Source organism: Leucoraja erinacea, chromosome 22 (assembly GCF_028641065.1).
Source record: "Leucoraja erinacea ecotype New England chromosome 22, Leri_hhj_1, whole genome shotgun sequence".
Classification (NCBI taxonomy): domain Eukaryota; kingdom Metazoa; phylum Chordata; class Chondrichthyes; order Rajiformes; family Rajidae; genus Leucoraja; species Leucoraja erinaceus.
In genome coordinates, this window is record NC_073398.1 from 11,965,867 (window position 1) to 11,987,013 (window position 21,147).

Sequence of the window (21,147 nt, forward strand, 5' to 3'; positions counted from 1 at the left end):
GCTTGGGCAAGTGACAGGTTGAAGATGCCAGTCCAGATGTCTGACAGCTGTGCAGCACAGGCCCTGAGGATGCGCCCGGGGATGCCGTCAGGGCCAGCCGCCTTTCATGCATGTATCCTGCTCAGTGCCGCATACACGTCGATGGGGGTGAGTGTGAGGGATGGTGAGCAGCAGGGAGCACAGCCTTGAATCAAGCCGCCCACAGTGTACAGATGTAGGATAAATGGTATAGCATTTTGTGCAGGATAAAGTCCATTCAGGATAGTTCAAGGGTCTCCAATGAGGTGGATGGGATGTCACTAACGGTGAGAGGACGGTTCAGTTGCCTGATAATAGCAGGAAAGAAATCTGGAGGCTTGCATTTTCAAACTTCTTTACCTTGCCTGATGAGAGAGGGGAGAAGAGGGAGTGACCAGAGTGAGACGGGTCCTTGATTATGTGGGTGGCCTTTCCAAGGCAGTATTAGGTGCAGATGGAGTCCATGGAAGGAAGGTTGGTTTGCGTCATGGTTTGGGCTACTTCCAGAACTATGTAATTTCTTGCCATCTTGAATAGAGTTGTTCCCAAACCATGCTGTGATGCATCTGATAAAATACTTTCCACCGCATCTGTAGAAGTTGGTGAGGGCAGTTGGGGACATGCCGAACTTCCTAAACCTTCAAAGAAAGTAGAGGCATTGGTGTGCTTTCTTGGCCATTGCTTCGATGTGGCTGATCCAGGGCAAATTGCCTGTGATATTTACTCCTAAAAACTTAAGCTTGCGACCATCTCTACTTTGGCACCATCAATGTATGTGTACTGTGTGTACTGTTTCACTTGCTGAAGGCGATTACAATCTCCTTTGTCTTGCTGATATTAAGGGATAGGTTGTGTAAGAAAGAACTGCAGATGCTGGTTTTAATCAAAGGTAGACACAAAATGTTGGACAGTGGGTGAGGCAGCATCTCCGGAGAGAAGGAATGGGCACCATTTCGGGTCGAGACCATTCTTCAGACTGAAAATGCTGCCTCACCCGCGGAGTTACTCCAGCATTTTGTTTCTACCTTTGAGGGATAGGTTGTTGGCTTTGCACCAGATTACGAGGTTCTCAATCTCCTTACTATAATCCATCTCATTATTATTCGATATGAGGCCTGCAGAGTTGGTGTCGTCTGCGAACTTGTAAATTGAGTTGAATTGGTATTTGGCTGTACAGTCATAAGTGTTTAAGGAGACTTAAACACTTATGCCAAGTCCTTGCTGGGCACCAATGTTGAGGATTATTGTAGAGGATGATTTGTCACATATTCTTACTGAATGTTGCCTGATGGAAACATGCATTTTTGCAGAACTACGATACTGTGGCGACATATTGCAAGCAGCACAACAGGAGAGGATCTATATAACAATCTTGAGCTTCTTTGGATAAAAGAAACAACACAAGCCAGTGCTGTAATTGACAAACTGCTTGCCATTTAGATTCGTACACCACCTTAACAGGCCTTTCGGCTTTCATTTCCTATTCATGTACCAGCCCAAATGTCTTTTAAATGTTGCAATACTTTCTGCCTCAAATAACTCCTCTGGCAGCTCATTCCATATACCTACCATCCTCTGTGTGACAAAAGTTGCCCCTCAGATCCCTATTGCAACTTTCCTCACTCACCTTAAACCAATATCCTCTGGTTCTTGGTTCCACTTCTCTGGTTAAAAGACTCTAGCTATCTATGCCCCTCATGATCTTATACACCTCCATAAGATCACCTCTCTATGCTCCATGGAATACAGTCCTAATATGACCTACATCTGCATGTAACTCAGATCCTCAAGTTCTGCCAACATTCTTGTAATCTTTCATGCACTCATTCCAGATAAACAATATCTTTCCAAGAGCAGGGTGACCAGGACTGAACACAATACTCCTAACAGCGGCCTTGTGTAGCTGTACCATATCATCCAAACTTCTATAATCAATACCCTGACTCATGAAGGCCAATGCGTGCTGAAAGCATTCTTGATCACCTTTTCTACCTAGATAAAAATTCAGCACAGGATTCACTATCTCTGGAACTATGTACCTGGACTCCAAGATTCATCTGCTCTACAACACTCCCCAGAGCCCAACCATTTACTGTTATAGCCCTGCATTGGTTAGACTTCCCAATATGTAACACCTCACATTTGTCTGCATTAAACTCCATTTGCCCACTGGCCCAACTGATCAAGATCCTGCCGTAACCTGTGATAACCATCTTTGCTATCTATAATATCACCTAATTTATTGTAATCATCAGATTCTAATCCTGCCTTGTACCTTCTCATCTTTTGGAGTTTTGCATGCAGTTCTGGTCTACAGAATTAGAAGGTATTAGGTACGAGTAGACGTTGGAAAGCTTGAATTGTGTTCTCTGGAATGTCAGAAGTTGAGAGGAGACCTGATAGATTAAAAAGCAGCACTCTAAGGGTAGTAATCTCTGGGTTATTGTGTTTTCTATTATTATTTGCAGAAGTGCTATGCTACTGCAAGTAAGAATCTCATTGTTCTGTTTTTGGTAGATATGACAATTAAACATAACAATACTTTAATAGTCATGCAACTTCACTCAGAGAACATGATAACTACATTTACAGAGAGGTACCACTTTGATTCAAAATCCAAGCACATCATAATTTGCCATGTCGACAGCCAAGCCACTTACTACTACTGTTCATGATGACTCGGATAATGTGTAATTTCATCAGATAACTGTTTAGAATACTGCTTAATGTGTTCAATCAAAAGATCTCTACATATTGTATTTAGTATGATTTATATTTTCAAGGAATTTTTTGAGAAGAGGAAACTTAAATCAAAATGTAAACTATTAGAGCCACCGGTATCACCTCAACAAAACTCTTCCGTTAGCTGGGACCTCCTTACTCTACATATCGTTAACCGTATAGCTGCAAAGAAGGAATCTGTTGGTAAGAATAGCACTGACCCTCATGCATAAATGAGATCAATTTTGTTGCTGTGTCTTTATATTTTGGAGCAGATCTTTAAAAATGAGGTAAAGGCAAGCATCTCCCTGTTCATCTAAGGATTCTGGTTAGGATTGACTCTAGTTGCCTTTGTTGGAATGCATTCGTCAACACGCAAAACTGATGATGACTTAGTAAACGAGAACATATATTGTATCAGATGTTAACGAATACTTCAAAACATGTTAATTAGTTTAGTTTAGAGATATGGCATGGAAACAGGTCCTTTGACCCATTGAGTCCATTGAGATCATTGGTCACCTGTACAATAGTTCCGTCACTTTTGCATCCTACACACTAGGGGCAATTTACTGAAGCCAATTAACCTACGAACCTGCACGTCTTCGGGATGTGGGAGGAAACCCGGGGCACTCGGAAATAAACCATGGGGATATCCCACTGTATATTTTAACAGCCTTCCTCAGTCTGTGACCCCTCTTGGTATCCTCTGCAAACTTGCGTTTACATTCAAGTAATTTACATGTAACAACATAGATTCCTGCAGAACTCCAGATACAGATCTCTAGCCTTGTATTGTTAAATATTGTTCTTCCACCACAACCCTCTGTCTTCTATCTGTAAGCCTTTATTTAACAATACAATCAAATGATTCACAGAAAACTTGATTAGATTGAAAACCTAAATACTAAAGCACTCAAAATAATAAAATATGTATTTTCAAAGCATAAGAGCTTTCTGGGTCTGGCTTGTGTTACAAAAAGTCAATTTTATGCAGATTTTCCAATAAAATGTTTTCTTAGCCTGTCATATAATATTAGGGCAGCACAGCATTGGGCTGCAGCCTTGGGCTGCAGACCCGAGTTCAATCCTAGCTACAAGTGCTGTCTGTGTGGATTTTGTGTTCCCCTTGCAAATTACTTGAATGTAAACCTAAGTTTGCAGAAGATACCAAGATAGCTTGGGTCACAGACTGAAGAAGGCTGTTAAAATATACAGTGGGATATCGATCAGGGACAGAAATGGATTGAAAAATGGCAAATAGAGTTTAACCCGAGCACTTTTGCACTTTGCAGTTTTGCACTTTGGGAGATTGAATGTGAAAGGAAAATATATGGCAATAACCTTAACAGCAATGATGTGCAGTGGATCTTGGGGTCTAAGTCCATGATTCCCTGAAAGTGGCAACCTAAGTAGAAAGAGTGGAAACAAAAGTAGGTATGCTTGCCTTCTTCAATTGAAGCAATGTCTCAGAGTCAGGAAGTCATGATGCAGGACTTTGGTTAGGCAACATTTGGAATATTGTGTGCAGTTGTGGTTGTTCCAATAAAAAAAATGATGTGGCGCCATTGGAAAGAGAGTGGACGAGGGTTCCGAGAATGATGTCTGGATTAGAGAGCACTAGCTACAAGGAGAGGTTGGACTACTTGCATTGTTTCTCCGGAATGAAAGAGGTTGAGGGGAGAAGTGATAGAAGTAGAAAAAATTATGAGGCAAAGACAGGGCAGAACCTTTTTCCCAGGATGGATAAACTTGAGCGCATAGCTTTAAGGTGAGATAGTTGAAAGCAGATGAGAGGGTAAGTTTTTTCACACAGAGGGTGGTGAGTGCCTGGAACATGCTGCTAGAGGTGGTGGTGGATGCAGATATGATAGTGTAGGTATGTTACAATACTTACCTTCAGTGGCGCTGCAATTCTGCCACTGGCCGTGTGCGCGATTTTGGCGCCTTTGAGGGGGGGGGGGGGGGGGGGGGCGGGGTTAAAACGCGTTTTTTTCCTACCTTGTCCTGGAATATATTTGGTTGGAGTGCAAGCTTTTGCTGGAGAATCGTTCCAACGGGCGTTCAGTGTATTTTTTTTTTAATCGCCCGACAAATTCAGCACTGGCGTAATTTTAAAATCGGCTTCTAAAGACGTCAACGCCGACAACGGGGACGGATTTCAGGTACGGGACAGGTAAAAGAAAGCCGTTTATTTTATGTATAAAAATGCTCCTTAAGATGCCTTTAATTCACGTTTTAAGTTGCGAAACGATGATTTTTTTCCCCATATGAACCGGCAGTATTTTTCCTGCCGATATGCGGTATAAATTCACCGCAAACCACAACGTTCCAAATGATCGCGTTCCAGAAAAACCCACTCATAAGATGATTTAAATGGCCATTATTTTATGGGAATTAAACGCTAAATTCCTTCCATTTGGCCTATAAATTCATGACAATGAGATTTATAAATCATGTTAAATTGTGAATTCTTGTGTGAATGTTATTTGGACACCTAGGCTATTTGAAAATGTTCATCTTTTCTTAAGAAATGGATAGATGTATAGATCAAGTAATTGAATTTTGTAATTAGCTACAATTAGGTAACTAACTATGCTTTAATTTCAGGTCATCCAAGTAAGATTGTTTCATTTGTTTCAGAATGCTTCAATCTATAATAACTGACAATTTAATTCAGTTCTCTTAATTTTTAATAAAGTTATGTGCTTTTGACTGTCCTCGATCACAGAGTTACGTCAATGGAAAAGCAATAGGGAACAAGATGCTAATTTCAGAGTATGAAAATGGCCATAACCTTTTTAATACTGAAGATATGAAAGTGAATTAGGTGTCAAATTAAACTTCTTTTTATGCTTTATCTGATGGGATAAATTGCAGACTTGATTTTTTAAATCTCAAAATTTTGTAACATTGCTAATAGATGGGCAGTAAAATCCTGATTTCTCTGAAAAGAATAGCCATATTTCAGTTCATTGAAGTTGAAAATCTCATTGCATTTGAATTTTCATGTCGTACTACTTTTGACGTCATTTGATCGTGCTTTATATTAAAATAACCATGCAAGGGCAAATTAAAGTTCTGCTAAAAAGTCAGGGGACAAGTAGCACAGTCTCCACAATGCAGTCTCCCACACCACTCTGACTGCTTGGTCCTACTGCTCCTCCCTCCTGCAGGGAACGGCAGTGGTTATTCCACTGGGTCATCCCCTTCCACTTTTCACCTGGTGTCCCAAGCTACTCCCCATCCATACAATAGTCCTCATGTCCCCCTCTTCTATAAACACCCACCATCCCCCCCCCCCCCCCCCCCCCCCCCCCCCCCCCCCCACCAGCCTCAAACTCCATCTACTCACCAGCCTTCCTCCAACCCAAACCCTCACCCTTGCCATTTCTTCACCATCCACCTTGATCTCCTCCTTTCTGATATGGAGCAGTATGTCCTCAGCAGAAGCCTCACCTTTGTTCCCCTCTGCCCCCCCCTCAACAATTTCCAGGGTCCGCCACAACATAGAGGTCTTCTTCCATTGCCTCCACCTCTGTGCCTTTTTCTATGGGAAGGAATCCTCACCACCCAATGATGACCCCTTCTCCCATCTCCATTGGACCCCCTCCTCTCCCCCCTGAACATATAGCCCTCCGCTCACTCTGCAGCAACCCTGACGTGATAATCAAACCCACCGACAAGGGAGGTGCTGTGGTAGTGGCACGCTGACCTCTATCAGGATGAGGCCATGCGACAACCCTCAGACATCTCCTACTTATCCTTGGACCATGATCCCACAGATGAGCACCAGATCTAAATATCACACACCATTTATGATTTCATTACTTCTGGGTCTTCCCTCCAAAGCTTCCAATCTTATCGTTCCCCAGCCCTGCACAGCCCAATGTTATCTTCTCCCTAAAATTCACAAACAGAACTGCCCTGGCAGAGCCATTGTTTCTGCTTGTTTATGTACCACTGTATTAAATTTCTACATGCGTCGACTCCATCCTATTACCCCTGGTCAAATCCCTCCCTACCTATGTCCAAGACGCCTCACACAGTCTTCGTCTCTTCAATGACTTCTGATTACCAGGCCCCCACTTCCTCATCTTTACTATGGATTTACTGCATCATTGCTACCTCCTGCACCCATGCAGAACTCACTGACTTCATCAACTTCACGACTAATTTCCATCCTTCAGTCAAATTCACTTGGACCATCTCCGACATCTCCCTACCGTTTCTAGATTTCACCATCTCCATCACAGGAGACAGACTATCGACTGATATCCAATCCAAACCCACTAACTCCCATAGCTATCTAGACTACACTTCTTACCATCCCGATTCCTGTAAAGACTCTAGCCCCTACCAATTCCTCTGCCTACGCCTCATCTGTGCCCAGGATGAGGTTTTCCATACCAGGTCATCTGAGATGTCCTCATTCTTTTGGGAATGGGGGTGTTCCCCTCTTTCATTATAGATGAGGCTCTCACCAGGGTCTCCTCGATATCCCTCAGCTCAGCTCTTGCTGCCCCTCCCCCCATTCGTAACAATGACAGATTTCCCCTTGTCCTCACCTTCTACCCCATTAGCTGTCCCATACAGCATATAAGCCTCCGACATTTTCACCACATCCAATGGGATCCTGCTACTGGCCACATCTTCCCATCTCCACCCCTTTCTGCTTTCCGCAGAGATCGTTCCCTCTGCAACTCCCTGGTCAACTCGTCTCTTCCCACCCAAATCACTCCCTCCCAATGTACTTTCCCCTGTAACAGCAGGAGATGGAACCTGTCCCTTTACCTCCCCCCTCGACTACGTCCAAGGACCCCTACAGTCTTTTCAGGTGAGGCAGAGGTTCACTTACACCTCCTCCAACCTCATCTATTGTATCTGCTGATCAAGGTGTCAACTCCTGTATATCGGCATTACCAAGCGCAGACTCGGCGATCGTTTCGCTGAACACCTCTGCTCAGTCCGCCTAAAGCCACCTGATCTCCTGGTTGCTCAGCACTTTAACTCCCCCTCCCATTCCCAATTTGACCTTTCTGTCCTGGGCCTCCCCCATTGTCAGTGAGGCCCAGCGCAAATTGGAGGAACAGCACCTCATATTTTGCTTGGGTAGCATACACCCCAGCGATATGAACATTAACTTCTCCAACTTCAAGTAGCCCTTCCTTTCCCTCTCTCCCCATCCTCTCCCCTTTCCCAGTTCTTTCACCAGTCTTACTGTCTCCAACTACATGTTATTTTTGTACCGCCCACTTCCCTGACATCAGCCTGTAGAAGGGTCTCGACCCGAAACGTCACCAATTCCTTCGCACCAGAGATGCTGCCTGTCCTGCTGAGTTATTCCAGCATCTTGTGTCTACCTAGCCCAAACAGTACCTATACATAATCTAAATTTAAAAAATAAGACAGATGGTATGAGTTCTTAAATTAAAACAGAGAATGCTGGAAACGTCAGCTCAGGCAGCATCTGTAGAGAAACAGAGAGTTAATGTTTCAGCTCAATGACCCTTTATATCTAGAAGATTTGTATCTATTCCATGAATTCTGACTGACTATGGCACTGGAATCATTTTTTAAAACCTTATTTCAGCAACTCCCAGTTCGGCGTCTTACAATGGTGAAATGACAGTGTATATCTTGCTTTTTTCAAAGATGCATCAAACAAAGTCATTCAAGTAAATATGATGAATGATAGAAAAGTACCAATTAGACGACATAACATTGAGCTGCCAATGTCTCCTTGCTCTATTCCCTCTCAAATATTCCTGGAAGAAAGTCAATGCAGGTAATTTTCCAAAAGAATGTTGAATGTGAGGGCTTGCAATGTGGTGCTTGTGGTTTTGATTAAATGTTTAAAAAGTACGACAAAAGTTATGCACCCAGTCCAGTAGCAGATGATACGTACTATCCTTGAATTTCACCTTTTACACCTTTGTTCAGTTGTTGCAACCAATATACCTTTAACAGTCATATGTGTCAAAGGCATTCTGCTAAAGCACATGGCAGTTTTATGTGGATATAGATATTTGTGGCTAATCTAACTGCTAACGTAATGAGACCAAAGAAATTGCTGGATTTGAAGGAGAAATTGTTTAATATGACAATGAACCAGCTGCATCGGTGTTTTCGTGAAGGGAAACTGGTTGGGCATCTGTTTAAGAAAGAAGCAAGGTACTCACAGAACATCATGGTGTGGAATGGTGGTGCAGGGGTATTCATGGTAAAGATAAGCTCATTGGGATCAAGAGGCTGGAAACTTAAGTTATGGAGGGCATTAGAAGTGCCATAAATGTAACCATTGAAGTCAAGGAAGGGGAATGAAAATTCAGTGGTGCACTGGTTCCTTTATCACGTGCACCAATGTACAGAGAGTTTTTTTTTTTGCATACAGATCGGTAAGAACATTGCCATACATAGGTACAATCCCCCGTTATGTACATAATGCATAGAAACAAACCATTGTGTCTATATGCAAGAGCTGCCAGGTTTTGGCTCCATTTCACAGTCCCAACGGCAGCCGGCCATAAAGGCCTGTTGTAGCAGTCGTCTCCATCCAGTTGCCTGCAAATTATTGTCTCACTACAGTGGAGTAATAGCATGTTGACGTATAGTGCACATAAAGTTGCTGCAACATAGCTTCAAAGTTCAATATGACCTCTGGTATGGAGATTGCACATTCTTCCTATGGGTATCCAATAGGTGCTCTGGTTTTCTCACACATCCAAAAATGTGCAGGTTTAGTTGGTTGCTGCTGTAAATTGCCTCTGAAGTGTAGGTGAGTGATAGAATCTGGGGATTTGATGGAAATGTAGGGAGAATACATTGTGATTAATGTAAATAGTTACTGTACTTACCGATCAGCGAGGACTTAATGGGCCATGAACCCTGCTCCACGCTATATGACTTCATGAAACAATGGGTATAATTGATAGTTGGTGTGAACAATGAGGTACATCTACATAGCTAATTGATCACTAGCTGTTTAGTAATCTTTTTCATAATTTAACAGATATTTTGTAAATTACTGGGTCATTTTTTCCTCAAACGTCTTCCCAGGAGAATAAATATTTTAAGATAGCTTACCACCCACCTTTTGTTATATTCACCAAGGCACCACCATTTACAGATCGACTTTGCTGATGGCCAACAATTAAGAGGAATCAATGAAAGGAGTTAACACAAAACAAATTATTGAAAGGGGGAAGTTGCCCACATGACCTAATGAAAATGATTTATTGTTGTATTGCACTTGGGGACATCCTGAATACTGAATATTAAAGGAGTTATTGAAGTGCAAGTCTTGTTTCCCTTTTAATAGACCTTGGAGTCTTTGGTATTATGCAGCCGTTACTTTGGAGTTACTTCAAAACAATGTTGGTGACTGAAAAATAATATCACTGAATCAAATTTAGATGTTCTTCAAACATTTAACACAGCGCAAGATACTACATAATTTTCTCCTGAGCCTAATCGTAGCTCGTGCCCATGAGAACTCATCACGAATAATATCCAAGAGATGTATGAACGCAAAATTGAGTGATGAGTGTTGAGAAACATCTATTCTTTAGTCTTTTTGCTGTTCTCGCCAAATCCCACTACGTGTATACTTTTTTTAATAAATAGAAAACTTCTGTGACTTTGAATGTATGTGAAAGGAGTGAAATCATGGATGTTCAATATATACTCATGTCTCTATTTAAATTGCACTTTAATTTTCATGTACACCTCTACACTGCACAATTCTAGACATAATTTGCTACTGCAAACCAAGTTCTATCTTTAATCCAGGCAATTTAAAAGTAATTCTATCCATATTATTCTGTAAAATTATGCAAACTAAGTTAACTATCAGCTAAACATAGTTTTTTCAAACCGTAACAGTACACAGAAAAACGAATGGAACAGCAGAAAACAACTTACGAATACAACAAACTTAAGATATGGAGAGGTGGGTGCCAATCTAACATTTTAATGTAGTTATACAAAATGCTTTGAGTTCATAATCTGACGTCGGGAAGCACTGAAGTCATTCCCAGCATATGAGACCATTAAAGATTTTTTCCCCAAAGCATTGTTTTCATTAAAAAGCCTTGAGATGAGATTTCAGCAGCAAATGAAACGATATTGGAATAGAGTCATACAGCACCAAAACAGACCCTTTGGCCCAACTTGCCTATTCGGATCAAGATGCCCCACCTGTACTAGTCCCATCTGCCTGAGTTTGGCCCATATCCATCAAATTTCCTATTCATGTACCTGTCCAAATATTGGAAATGTTCAATGGTCAATGACACTTTATTGTCACTTAAACCAAGGTATAGTGAAATTCCTTTTTTTGTATACAGTTCAGTAGAAGTATTGTAATTGTAATAAATGTATTAGTTAAGTACGTAAAAACATTCAAGGAATTTGATTTGCGATACAGTCATACCAAAAAAGCAGCAAGACACACAACTACATAAAAATGAACATAAAAATCCACCACAGCGCACTGTGATGGAAGGCAATAACGTATTATCTCCTTTTCTTCCGCGGTCGGAGCAGTCGAACCATCCGCGGTCGGGGCGATCGAAGCTCCCGCAGCCGGCAATCGAAGCTCCCCTGTCGGAGCCATCGACACCCTCGCAATCGGGGCGGTCAAAGCTACTGCAGCTTGGAGCCCCCGAAGTCGAAACCTAACCAAGGGACAGCGAGCGCCACGATGTTAAGTCCGCAGGCTCCCAGGGTTAGAGCTCCCGAAGTTGATCCCTGACAAAGGGATTGCAAGCTCCACGATATTGTTCACAGGCTCACGTGGTTGGAGCTCCCGAAGTCGATCCCCAGCAAAAGGACCGCCAGCTCCATGATGTTAGGCCGCAGTGCGGACGGGGATACGATACGGAAAAAGTCGCATCTCTGTCGAGGAAAGAGATTAAAAAAAGTTTCCCCCACCCCCCACATAATCCAAAGCTAAAAATCCACTAAAACATACATTCGACAACAGTCTAAAAACAACAAAAGAAGAAAAGGACGACAGACTTCTGGTGAGGCTGCAATCTTACGGCGCCATCCGTTATTACTATAAATAAGCACAATGTTTGTTAAATATAAATGTATAGGAATAGTATACTGAGATCATACACAAGAGTTGCCATGCTTTGACAACATTTTCATGATTCAAGTACAAGTTGTAATAAATGTAGATTTCTTAATGGTATGTTCGAATGGTATGTTGGCTTTCATAGCAAGAGGATTTGAGTATAGGAGCAGGGAGGTTCTACTGCAGTTGTACAGGGTCTTGGTGAGACCACACCTGGAGTATTGCGTGCAGTTTTGGTCTCCAAATCTGAGGAAGGACATTATTGCCATAGAGGGAGTGCAGAGAAGGTTCACCAGACTGATTCCTGGGATGTCAGGACTGTCTTATGAAGAAAGACTGGATAGACTTGGTTTATACTCTCTAGAATTTAGGAGATTGAGAGGGGATCTTATAGAAACTTACAAAATTCTTAAGGGGTTGGACAGGCTGGATGCAGGAAGATTGTTCCCGATGTTGGGGAAGTCCAGGACAAGGGGTCACAGCTTAAGGATAAGGGGGAAATCCTTTAAAACCGAGATGAGGAGAACTTTTTTTCACACAGAGAATGGTGAATCTCTGGAACTCTCTGCCACAGAGGGTAGTTGAGGCCAGTTCATTGGCTATATTTAAGAGGGAGTTAGATGTGGCCCTTGTGGCCAAGGGGATCAGAGGGTATGGAGAGAAGGCAGGTACGGGATACTGAGTTGGATGATCAGCCATGATCATATTGAATGGCGGTGCAGGCTCGAAGGGCCGAATGGCCTACTCCTGCACCTAATTTCTATGTTTCTATGTTAACTTGGCCATAAAGGCCCATTGTCCTGGTAGCATTGCAGGTTCAGCCTGGCCATGCAAAGTTATTGATGTCCTCCACAGCAGCTCCACCATTCTGTTCCGCTTCGGCCACATCTGATCTGTGCACTCGGCCTCTTCGAGCGGCTCCCGATCCAGTTGCTGCCGATCCAGTTCCACGTTGCTGCAGGGCCTCCTGTGGCCCAGTCCACTGCTGCCTCAATCCGGACATATCAACTCGTGAACAGTTGTCCCTCACCTCTCCCGGCCACCATTCATTCTTCATGCCCCGGGGGCACTATCGGGGGTTGTCCAAAAATATAAAGTGAGCTCAATGCCATTGCCATTTGTGTTTTGGATGTGATGAGATTATGATGTCCTGCGAAACACTAATGACCCTGTCCCACGGTACGAGTTCATTCCAAGAGCTCTCCCGAGTTTGCCCTGATTCGAACTTGGATTTACGATAATGGCCGCTTGTCGGTACTCGGGGCTCTCGTGGACAATTTTTCAACATGTTGAAAAATCTTCACAAGTCTTCCCGAGCTTACCTGCCGTTAGCGAGTCTTCCCGAGTACCTGCTGTTGGCGTTATGAGCCGCTAAGAGACGTCCTTGAGCTCCGACGTACCCACTACGTTCATTCTCCGTGCTTACCATGAGTTTGATTTTTTAAAAGACGGGAGAGCTCTTGGAATGAACTCGTACCGTGGGACAGGGCCATAAACTCACTCAAATTCACTTCAGAAGAATTCTCATTCGGCAGGGCAAGGGGTGGGGGGTGGATAGTTTTTAATGTATAACGTTACAAAATATTAAATGACGATTTAAACATATTTATGATTTAAATAATTGAAATATTAAAAAAACCTTAAATATAATAAATTTTGCGCAAGAAAAATGCAGTGCATATATACTACAAGAATGTTTCTATTCCGACAGTCATTCAAATTATATTTGGACCTCATGCACTTGCTTCATGACGGTCAATTCCAACTGATTTAATGTAATAACATGGAAATGCAGATGCTGATTTACTGAACAAGGCCACCAAATGCTGGAATAACTATGCAGATCAGGCAGTGTCTGGAGAACATGGATAGGTGATAATTCAGGTCAGGACCTTTCTTCAGACTGATTTCAAGGGGGCTGGGCCAAAAAGAAAGCTGGAAGGTAACTGCTATAAACATCCCCCTTCCCCTTCTCCCTTCCCCTTCTTCTTTCCCCCACACTCCCCTCTCTCTTTCTGAATCCAGCCTGATCTTGCACATGATTCTCCTTTCCCCTTCCCCCTTCACCTACATTCCTTTCACTGGCTTCTCAATTCGTAAGCTTCCAATCCTCGAACTTCACAATTTGCAACACTTTATCCTTTTGGGCTCACACCTATCTTTTCATCTCTGGACTTTATCCCACAACGTGCCAATGAAAAGACCCCCTCACCTGCGTACACCTATTACCCGGCTTTGCTCTTTCCTTCCCCTCCTCTTTTTCAACTTTCTTTCCTGCTATCCTCTGCAATTAGTCTGAAGAAGGTCCTGACTCGTCACCTATCTATGTTCTCAAGAGATGCTGCCTGACTCACTGAGATACTCCAGCTTTTAATTTGAAATGATTGTCGCCTTTGCTAAAGCTCATGAGCTTTAAGGAGTATACAAATTTTTGCTCCTGCTTTTGTGTATTATTTCACCGGTGTAATTCTCTCCTTCAGTGGCAAGACTATCTATCTGATGCATCTATTTGTGTAAGACCTATACCAATCATTGCTAAGCACTCACAATAAAATGCATCTATACTGGAAATCCATATGCTCTTATTTTTAAACACTATTTTATATCCTCAATTCAAGAAATGCATTTCCCTCTCCTGACAACATTTTAATTTGTTCTTGAATGGGATTATGAATATTTTTTCCTTTTTTTTTTACTGTAGCTTTCTCATGGAGTGGAATCAAATTTGATGCAATATAATATTCTGGACAATTCAGGTCCTTTGACAAATAAATTAAATGGATTTCCTCAGACAAATGCATGGATATCTGATAAAAATGACCCTTTACAAAACAATCTCCGCACAAAAATCTCTACCATGTGGGACCCGACTTGTGGCGATCAAGAGCTTTTACAGGTTTAATTTGCATTTTTTTTAAAATGTTGGTGTTATTATGTTTTAAATGTTGGTGTTTTTTTTAAATGTTGTGTGCCTGGGTCCTGGATTTTCTCACCGCCAGGCCCCAGGTAGTCAAGATGGGAGGGAATACATCGAAGTCCCTCACCCTGAGCACAGGATCGCCCCAGGGTTGCGTCCTCAGCCCCCTATTGTACTCCCTGTACACACATGACTGTGTGGCTAGGTTCAGCTCCAATTCAATAATTAAGTTTGCTGATGACACTGTGGTGGTGGGCCTGATCTCAGACAATGATGAGAGGGCCTACCGGGAGGAGGTGGCTGATCTAGCACTCCGGTGCCAGGAGAACAGCCTCCTCTTGAACATCAAAAAAACGAAGGAGCTGATCATGGACTTTAGGAGGGCACATCATCCGAGGACGTACACTCCATTGAGTATAAATGGGGATCCTGTGGATAGGGTGAACTGTTTTAAATATCTGGGAGTCCACATCTCTGAGGATATGACATGGTCATCACACGCCTCAGCACTGGTGAGTAAGGCAAGGCAGCGCCTTTACCACCTCAGGCAATTGAGGAAATTCAGAGTGTCTCCGAGGATCCTCCAGTGCTTCTACGCAGCGGCGGTGGAAAGCATCTTGTCCGGGAACATTACCATCTGGTTCGGGAATTGCTCTGCCAAGGACAAGAAGGCTCTGCAGAGAGTAGTGCGTTCGGCCGAACGCACTATGGGAACTTCACTCACCCCCCTGCAGGAACTATACAACAGGAGGTGCAACTCCAGAGCAAACAAAATCATGAGAGACCTCTTCCACCCCTGCAACGGACTGTTCCAGCCGCTACGATCAGGCAAACGCCTCCGTTGCCATGCAGTGAGAACGGAGAGGTTGAGAAGGAGTTTCTTCCCAGAGGCAATTCGGACTGTAAACGCCTTTCTCACCAGGGACTAACTGTACAGAACGTTTTTCCTTCTTTATTTATTATGTAAAAATAATATGTGTGTTATGATTGTGTTTATAATTTGTTTGGTTGTTTTGTTGTTTGTCCGCGAGCATTGCCACTTTCATTTCACTGCACATCTCGTATGTGTATGTGACAAATAAACTTGACTTGACTTGACTTGACTTGACTATTAACATTATGTCAAGCATTCTAATTATTGAGTGAGCAAAAAGCCACCCATGCTATGAGAAGAATCACTATTAGAAGAGATGCACTAGATTTGTGCAAAACTAAACTTTCGGATGAATGCTGAACAATTAATTCTTGCTGTTGTGTGTTTACGTATTTACGGGATTAATCATACACAATTAATGATAAGTAAAACACATTTAAACACAACCTTCATTTGTATTCAGTGTTCTCAGCTCCCACAGGCGTTGATTCTTTTTGGTAACAGTGCAAAGGATATTTCACAAATTTATTATCCAAGTCTAAGATTTTTTTTAAATATAGTAATATTATTCAAAAATGCTACCATTGCAAACATTGTGTTCGAAATTGGAACTATTCTGAGAGCGATCAATTTTTAATAGTAATTTTTTGGTCTAAAATTTACAGAAACATTTTATTAGTGATGGCACGTCCCCAAGAATTGACATCATTGAACATACTGCTCTTACCAACAAAGAAAATTTGGTGACACATCATAACAGTTTACCCAGACACTCTAATGCCAGGTCTGTATGAACAGTGATATGGAAGGAGATCCCAGAGTAACATATCAGATTTGTGTATTGATGATAAATACAATAAAGACAATAACGAGCGTAAAACAGCAGAATGGTGCAAAATTTTAGAGCAAAATCCAAGAAATGCAAAAGAATATTAAAATACATAACAATATAAATGTGAATAGGCTAGTTAATTATAAGACCAGGTGGCAGGGCATCTGGGAATGGGGTGTGAAAGAGGTGTGGTTGAGGAGTCAATAGCAAAGGGGAAACTATTCTTAAGTTCTAGACATCCAAACTTCACGATCTGTGCAGCACAGTGGCGTAGCCAGTAAACCTGCTGCCTCACAGCGACCGGGTGCGATCCTGATCTTGGGTACTGTCTGTGTGGAGTTTGTATCTTCTCTATGACTGCGTAGATTTACCAAGCTGACATATTTTTCTTGGGAACTGGAATGATGGAGTTTTCTTTGAAAGAGGTGAGAACAGAGGACTTAAACGGAGAGGTTGAAGATGTCAGATAACACTACGGCCAGAACGATTTCAGAACTTACCCCGGAACTCCATTTGGGCCTACAACTTTCTGGGAATTTACCCTCATGAAAGCAGATCTGAATTCCATCACTGAGATGTATTGGACAGTGGCAGCATGGAATTGGGGATGAGCCTTCGTGTAACTTTGTTCAAAATCAGTGTAACAGTCACTAATGTCTCATCTGGTGGAGATTGCAAGAGATCGCCTTGATTTTGAGTTATAGCCGATGATGGCATTCAGGCCTTGCCACAGTCACCTGACATCAACTTTGGCATCCCAGCTAGCCTTGTGAAGATTATACTTGATCTTGGACACTACAGGGTCACCCATTTTGAAAGCCTTTCTGGTTGTCCTACCAAACCAAAACACATTTTTTTAACGTGTTTGAAACTGTGTTGAAAATACTTTACATAAACATTGTAGAATTTGGGGGATGCGTGCAACTGCTGTCATTTGAAGATGAATATAATATGGATAAAAACATTTAAGAACCGGTATTGATTTTAATTATTAAAAATACACCAATTATTTTAATGCAATTAATATTTTATTCCTGTATTTTAAGGTTATCGAGCGGTTCCTTGATGGAGAACTCAAGTATTCATTTCAATAATGGTGAAAAATATATTTCCTTTTCTGCACAAGATGCATTTCCCTTATCGCAGAACGTCACAACACAACTTGTAACTGGTAGGGAGAGTTTTATTTCTTATGACAGTGATTTCCCTCACACTCAGTGCTACAGCTTGGAAAGGCATCAACCTGTAGCCAACTTTAAAAGTCAGGAGAAATTTATGCATTGTCCTATGGCACCAGTTGAAAGTGATTTGAATACAAAAGTTCCATCTAACAGAAGTGACATATGTAGAAATCTAGATGTGAATCATAAAATTTCTGTTGAAGATACAAAAAATAAATGTATTTTCATACAACCAAAATCCAACTTATTTAAAGGAGCAATTGAAAAAGATTTTAGTGAAAATCATTTACTTGACAAGCAGTTTCTGGAAAACAGCTTTGATGAATCCAGCATTCAGAAAAATGTTGTCATTGGTCCTGGGGAAGCTTCGAGATGCCAAGATTGCAAACGAAAAGGTGAGCATTGTAAAATACCTTTATGTTTACAGACCCTGGTGTACATTCAGTGCCTAATGTTTTTGTGTTCTTAGAAATATGTGGAGGAATGACCCAGTCTTTCTCTTGCACTTTATAACAAATCTCTGAACTTGTGTTTTTAATTGCTTGCTGGTTGAGATTTTTTACAACAAACTCGTTCATACAGTTAATGAATTCAGAGCACAAGAGTGTAAAGGAAAACAAATAAATAAACAAAAGTTTTGGAGGCAAGAAACACAAATATCATTGCTCCTGAATGTTTAAATAAAAATGTGAGAACATTTCAAGTTCAAGTTCAAGTTGATGTTGCGTTTATTGTCACATGCACAGGTACAGTGATATTTGAGTTACCATACAGCCATACTAAGTGAAAAACCAAAAATACATACAGCACATAAAATAAAGTTTAATATAAACATCCACCACAGTGGAATCAACATTCCTCACTGTGATGGAAGGCAATAAAATTCAGACATCTTCCACATTGCTCATCCATGTTTGGGGCCTTGAACCCATGCGCTTGCCGCTGCAGATGGTTTGCTGTTCAAGCCTTCTCGTCGGGATGATCAAAACTCCAGCATCAGGATGGATCGGAACATCCGGGCATGGAGCTCCCCAGTCGGCCTTATCTTAATGAAGACCGCTGCTTCAAAGTCCACAGGCTCTGCGGTCGGAGCACCTACACTGGCGATCCTCGGCAAAGGATCCCAGGCTCCGGGTTGGTAAGTCCGTGCCATGGCTTGAAGTTCCGGGCTGGACTCCGGGAAAGGCTGCACTAGTCCACAATGTTAGGCCGCGGGGGGACGGAGATGCGACACAGTGAAAAATCGCATCTCCGTCAGCGTAAGTGTCTGGAAAAGGTTTCCCCCAACCCCCCCCACAAAGACATACTAAGAAACATTAAAACAAACATTCAAAACATACTTAAAATAATAAAAATAGAGAAGTAGATGAACAGATTGTTGGCGAGGCAGCCACAGAGGTGGCGCCACCCGGTGGCCGAAACAAAAACGGTTTACACCAAAATCCTTATGGTAAATATTTAATTTACTTCGTCATTTATTACATTAATAACTACCATAGCATCATACAGCACAGAAACTGGCCCATTGGGCTATCATATTCTTGCTAACTATTAAGCACATTAACACAAATCAAATTTATTTCATTTGCAACTACAACAACCATGATTTTCCTGCCACCCTATGGGCTGTTTATAGTGGCCAGTTAATATACAATTCAGCATGTCTTTGGCCCATTAGAGGCAAACTCCACACAGATGCTGCTGAGATTGGTTCTCTGGATCTTCAAGGTAGCAGCACTAAATACTACCCCAATATGCTGTCCTCACTATGGCACAGGTTTTATGGCCACTTTATGTGAATTGGCAAGAACAGAACAAGCCTGTGTGTCTGGTTTCAAACAGTCAGGTTTGGCATTTTTAAGCATCAATCATTTCAGATTGCTACTTTTTGATTCTCCATTCATCCAGGTTGTAGTGTACATGCAGTGTTTTAACTGTTTTCTCATCATCCCACCCCCCTCAACCCCCATCATCTTCCTTGGCAGTTCTTTGTTCACAAGAATGAGTGGCTTTCACTCCAGATATGTGAGCTCTGAAATGACTGATGAGGTCCTGTGCAGTTGAGGTCTGAAGTTTATGATGGGGAGCATAGGTGGTAGTTTGCGAAATGGCCTGTTCCCTCTGCCATTCACGCAGAACTTCTTTGTCCTGCTGAGGCATTGTTCTCAGTACCAAATCCTCCTTCGCCATGAACCAGGTAATCTCTGCAGTCAGAGGGGATACTGCATTATTTTAAACAGATGTGTCTTTCAGCATCTTTTTGGGGCCATGCGTCCTGTGTGACATGGCCCCAACTTGATCCACTTAGTCAAGTTGGTTACATATTTCCAGTGCTCTAAGCATCAGGCAAGGTTATGGATTTAGTCAGTGGACTAAATTGGACAGCTTCTGAAGCAAAATTTATGATTAACATGCATTTGTTCAATCCAATGTAGAACCTTACACTTATACCTACACCAACACCTTACACTTATAACATTCAGACAGCACTAACCATGCTGCTTGATATGACATGTCTAGTCTAATGCAGCTAATGGAGAGGAGAGAGATAAATCTTGTCATAGTTACTTCAACATTTTATGTCTACCTTTAAATCTTCTCATAGATCTCTCTGAACCCATGTCTAGAAGATGAAGGGAAGAAATGGTTGCAGCATTCAATACTATCAATATGGTCCCAGGATTTTGATGTTGAGGGATGAGTCTTATCAGTGCCAGTGCTCCCACAATTTTTTTCTTCAGCTTCCCACGGCATCCTCAGATATATCTACCTTCATGCGCACAGAACGACCAGTATCACCGTGTCTGTAATACGGACTGTCCTTGAAACAGGATCTCGACCCGAAACGTCACCCATTCCTTCTCTCTAGAGATGCTGCCTGTCCCGCTGAGATACTCCAGCAGTTTGTGTCTACCTGTCCTTCAGACATCTCCATTAACTCTCCCAAGTTCCCTTGCCTTTAGATTTTTCTGTACAGTAAAATTGGAGATAAAAATATGGCAGGATTTATTGAGCTCACAGTTTTCCATGTATCTAATCCTCCTTGTATCCCACTATTACTTCATTCCATAATTTATTTTGCTGTATGAGCTAGTTAGTGGATAAATTAATCTTTAATACACCCCAACATCACCAAAACCTCTCATCACACTCTGAATCGTAATACATTTCTCCTTTTCAGATAATCGAGAAATGCAGTCTCTCTTTGTAGTGGTGAAAGTCAGAACAAAGTGTAAATGAGGAAATGTTGTCATCACAATGTAACATTTCCAGTCACCAGATCATATATAGACACGCAGTGTAGCATTTAACCTGTTTGCAGAATTTGCATGTGGTGAGCCACCAATTGAAAGTGACAAGCGTCATGTAAAACGGTAAGCCTGGAGATGACTTTTGCTGCAGAGGTCTTAGAGGAGGACTTTGATGAATCAATCAACAGAAGATGGCTGTTAAACGTGCACATCAAATGGCCTACGAGATAATCTGTGCTGTATTGAGATGAAAGAATGCAATACCAACTGT

At 42.0% G+C, this 21,147-nt stretch overlaps 1 protein-coding gene across 2 annotated transcripts in view; it reads left to right on the forward strand.

Annotated features, from left to right (window-relative positions):
• The window catches only part of LOC129708001 (uncharacterized protein C12orf40-like), a 43,689-nt gene that overhangs the window by 10,483 nt on the left and 12,059 nt on the right, over nucleotides 1–21,147 (forward strand). Inside the window, exons 3-8 of one of the 2 annotated variants that reach the window (XM_055653557.1) lie at nucleotides 2,802–2,943; nucleotides 8,395–8,527; nucleotides 10,624–10,690; nucleotides 14,523–14,717; nucleotides 16,278–16,396; nucleotides 17,491–18,020. In XM_055653557.1, the coding sequence (XP_055509532.1) occupies nucleotides 2,802–2,943; nucleotides 8,395–8,527; nucleotides 10,624–10,690; nucleotides 14,523–14,717; nucleotides 16,278–16,396; nucleotides 17,491–18,020 (1,186 nt within the window). The remainder of the gene's footprint in view (nucleotides 1–2,801; nucleotides 2,944–8,394; nucleotides 8,528–10,623; nucleotides 10,691–14,522; nucleotides 14,718–16,277; nucleotides 16,397–17,490; nucleotides 18,021–21,147) is intronic. The other variant, XM_055653558.1, reaches the window with a different exon arrangement.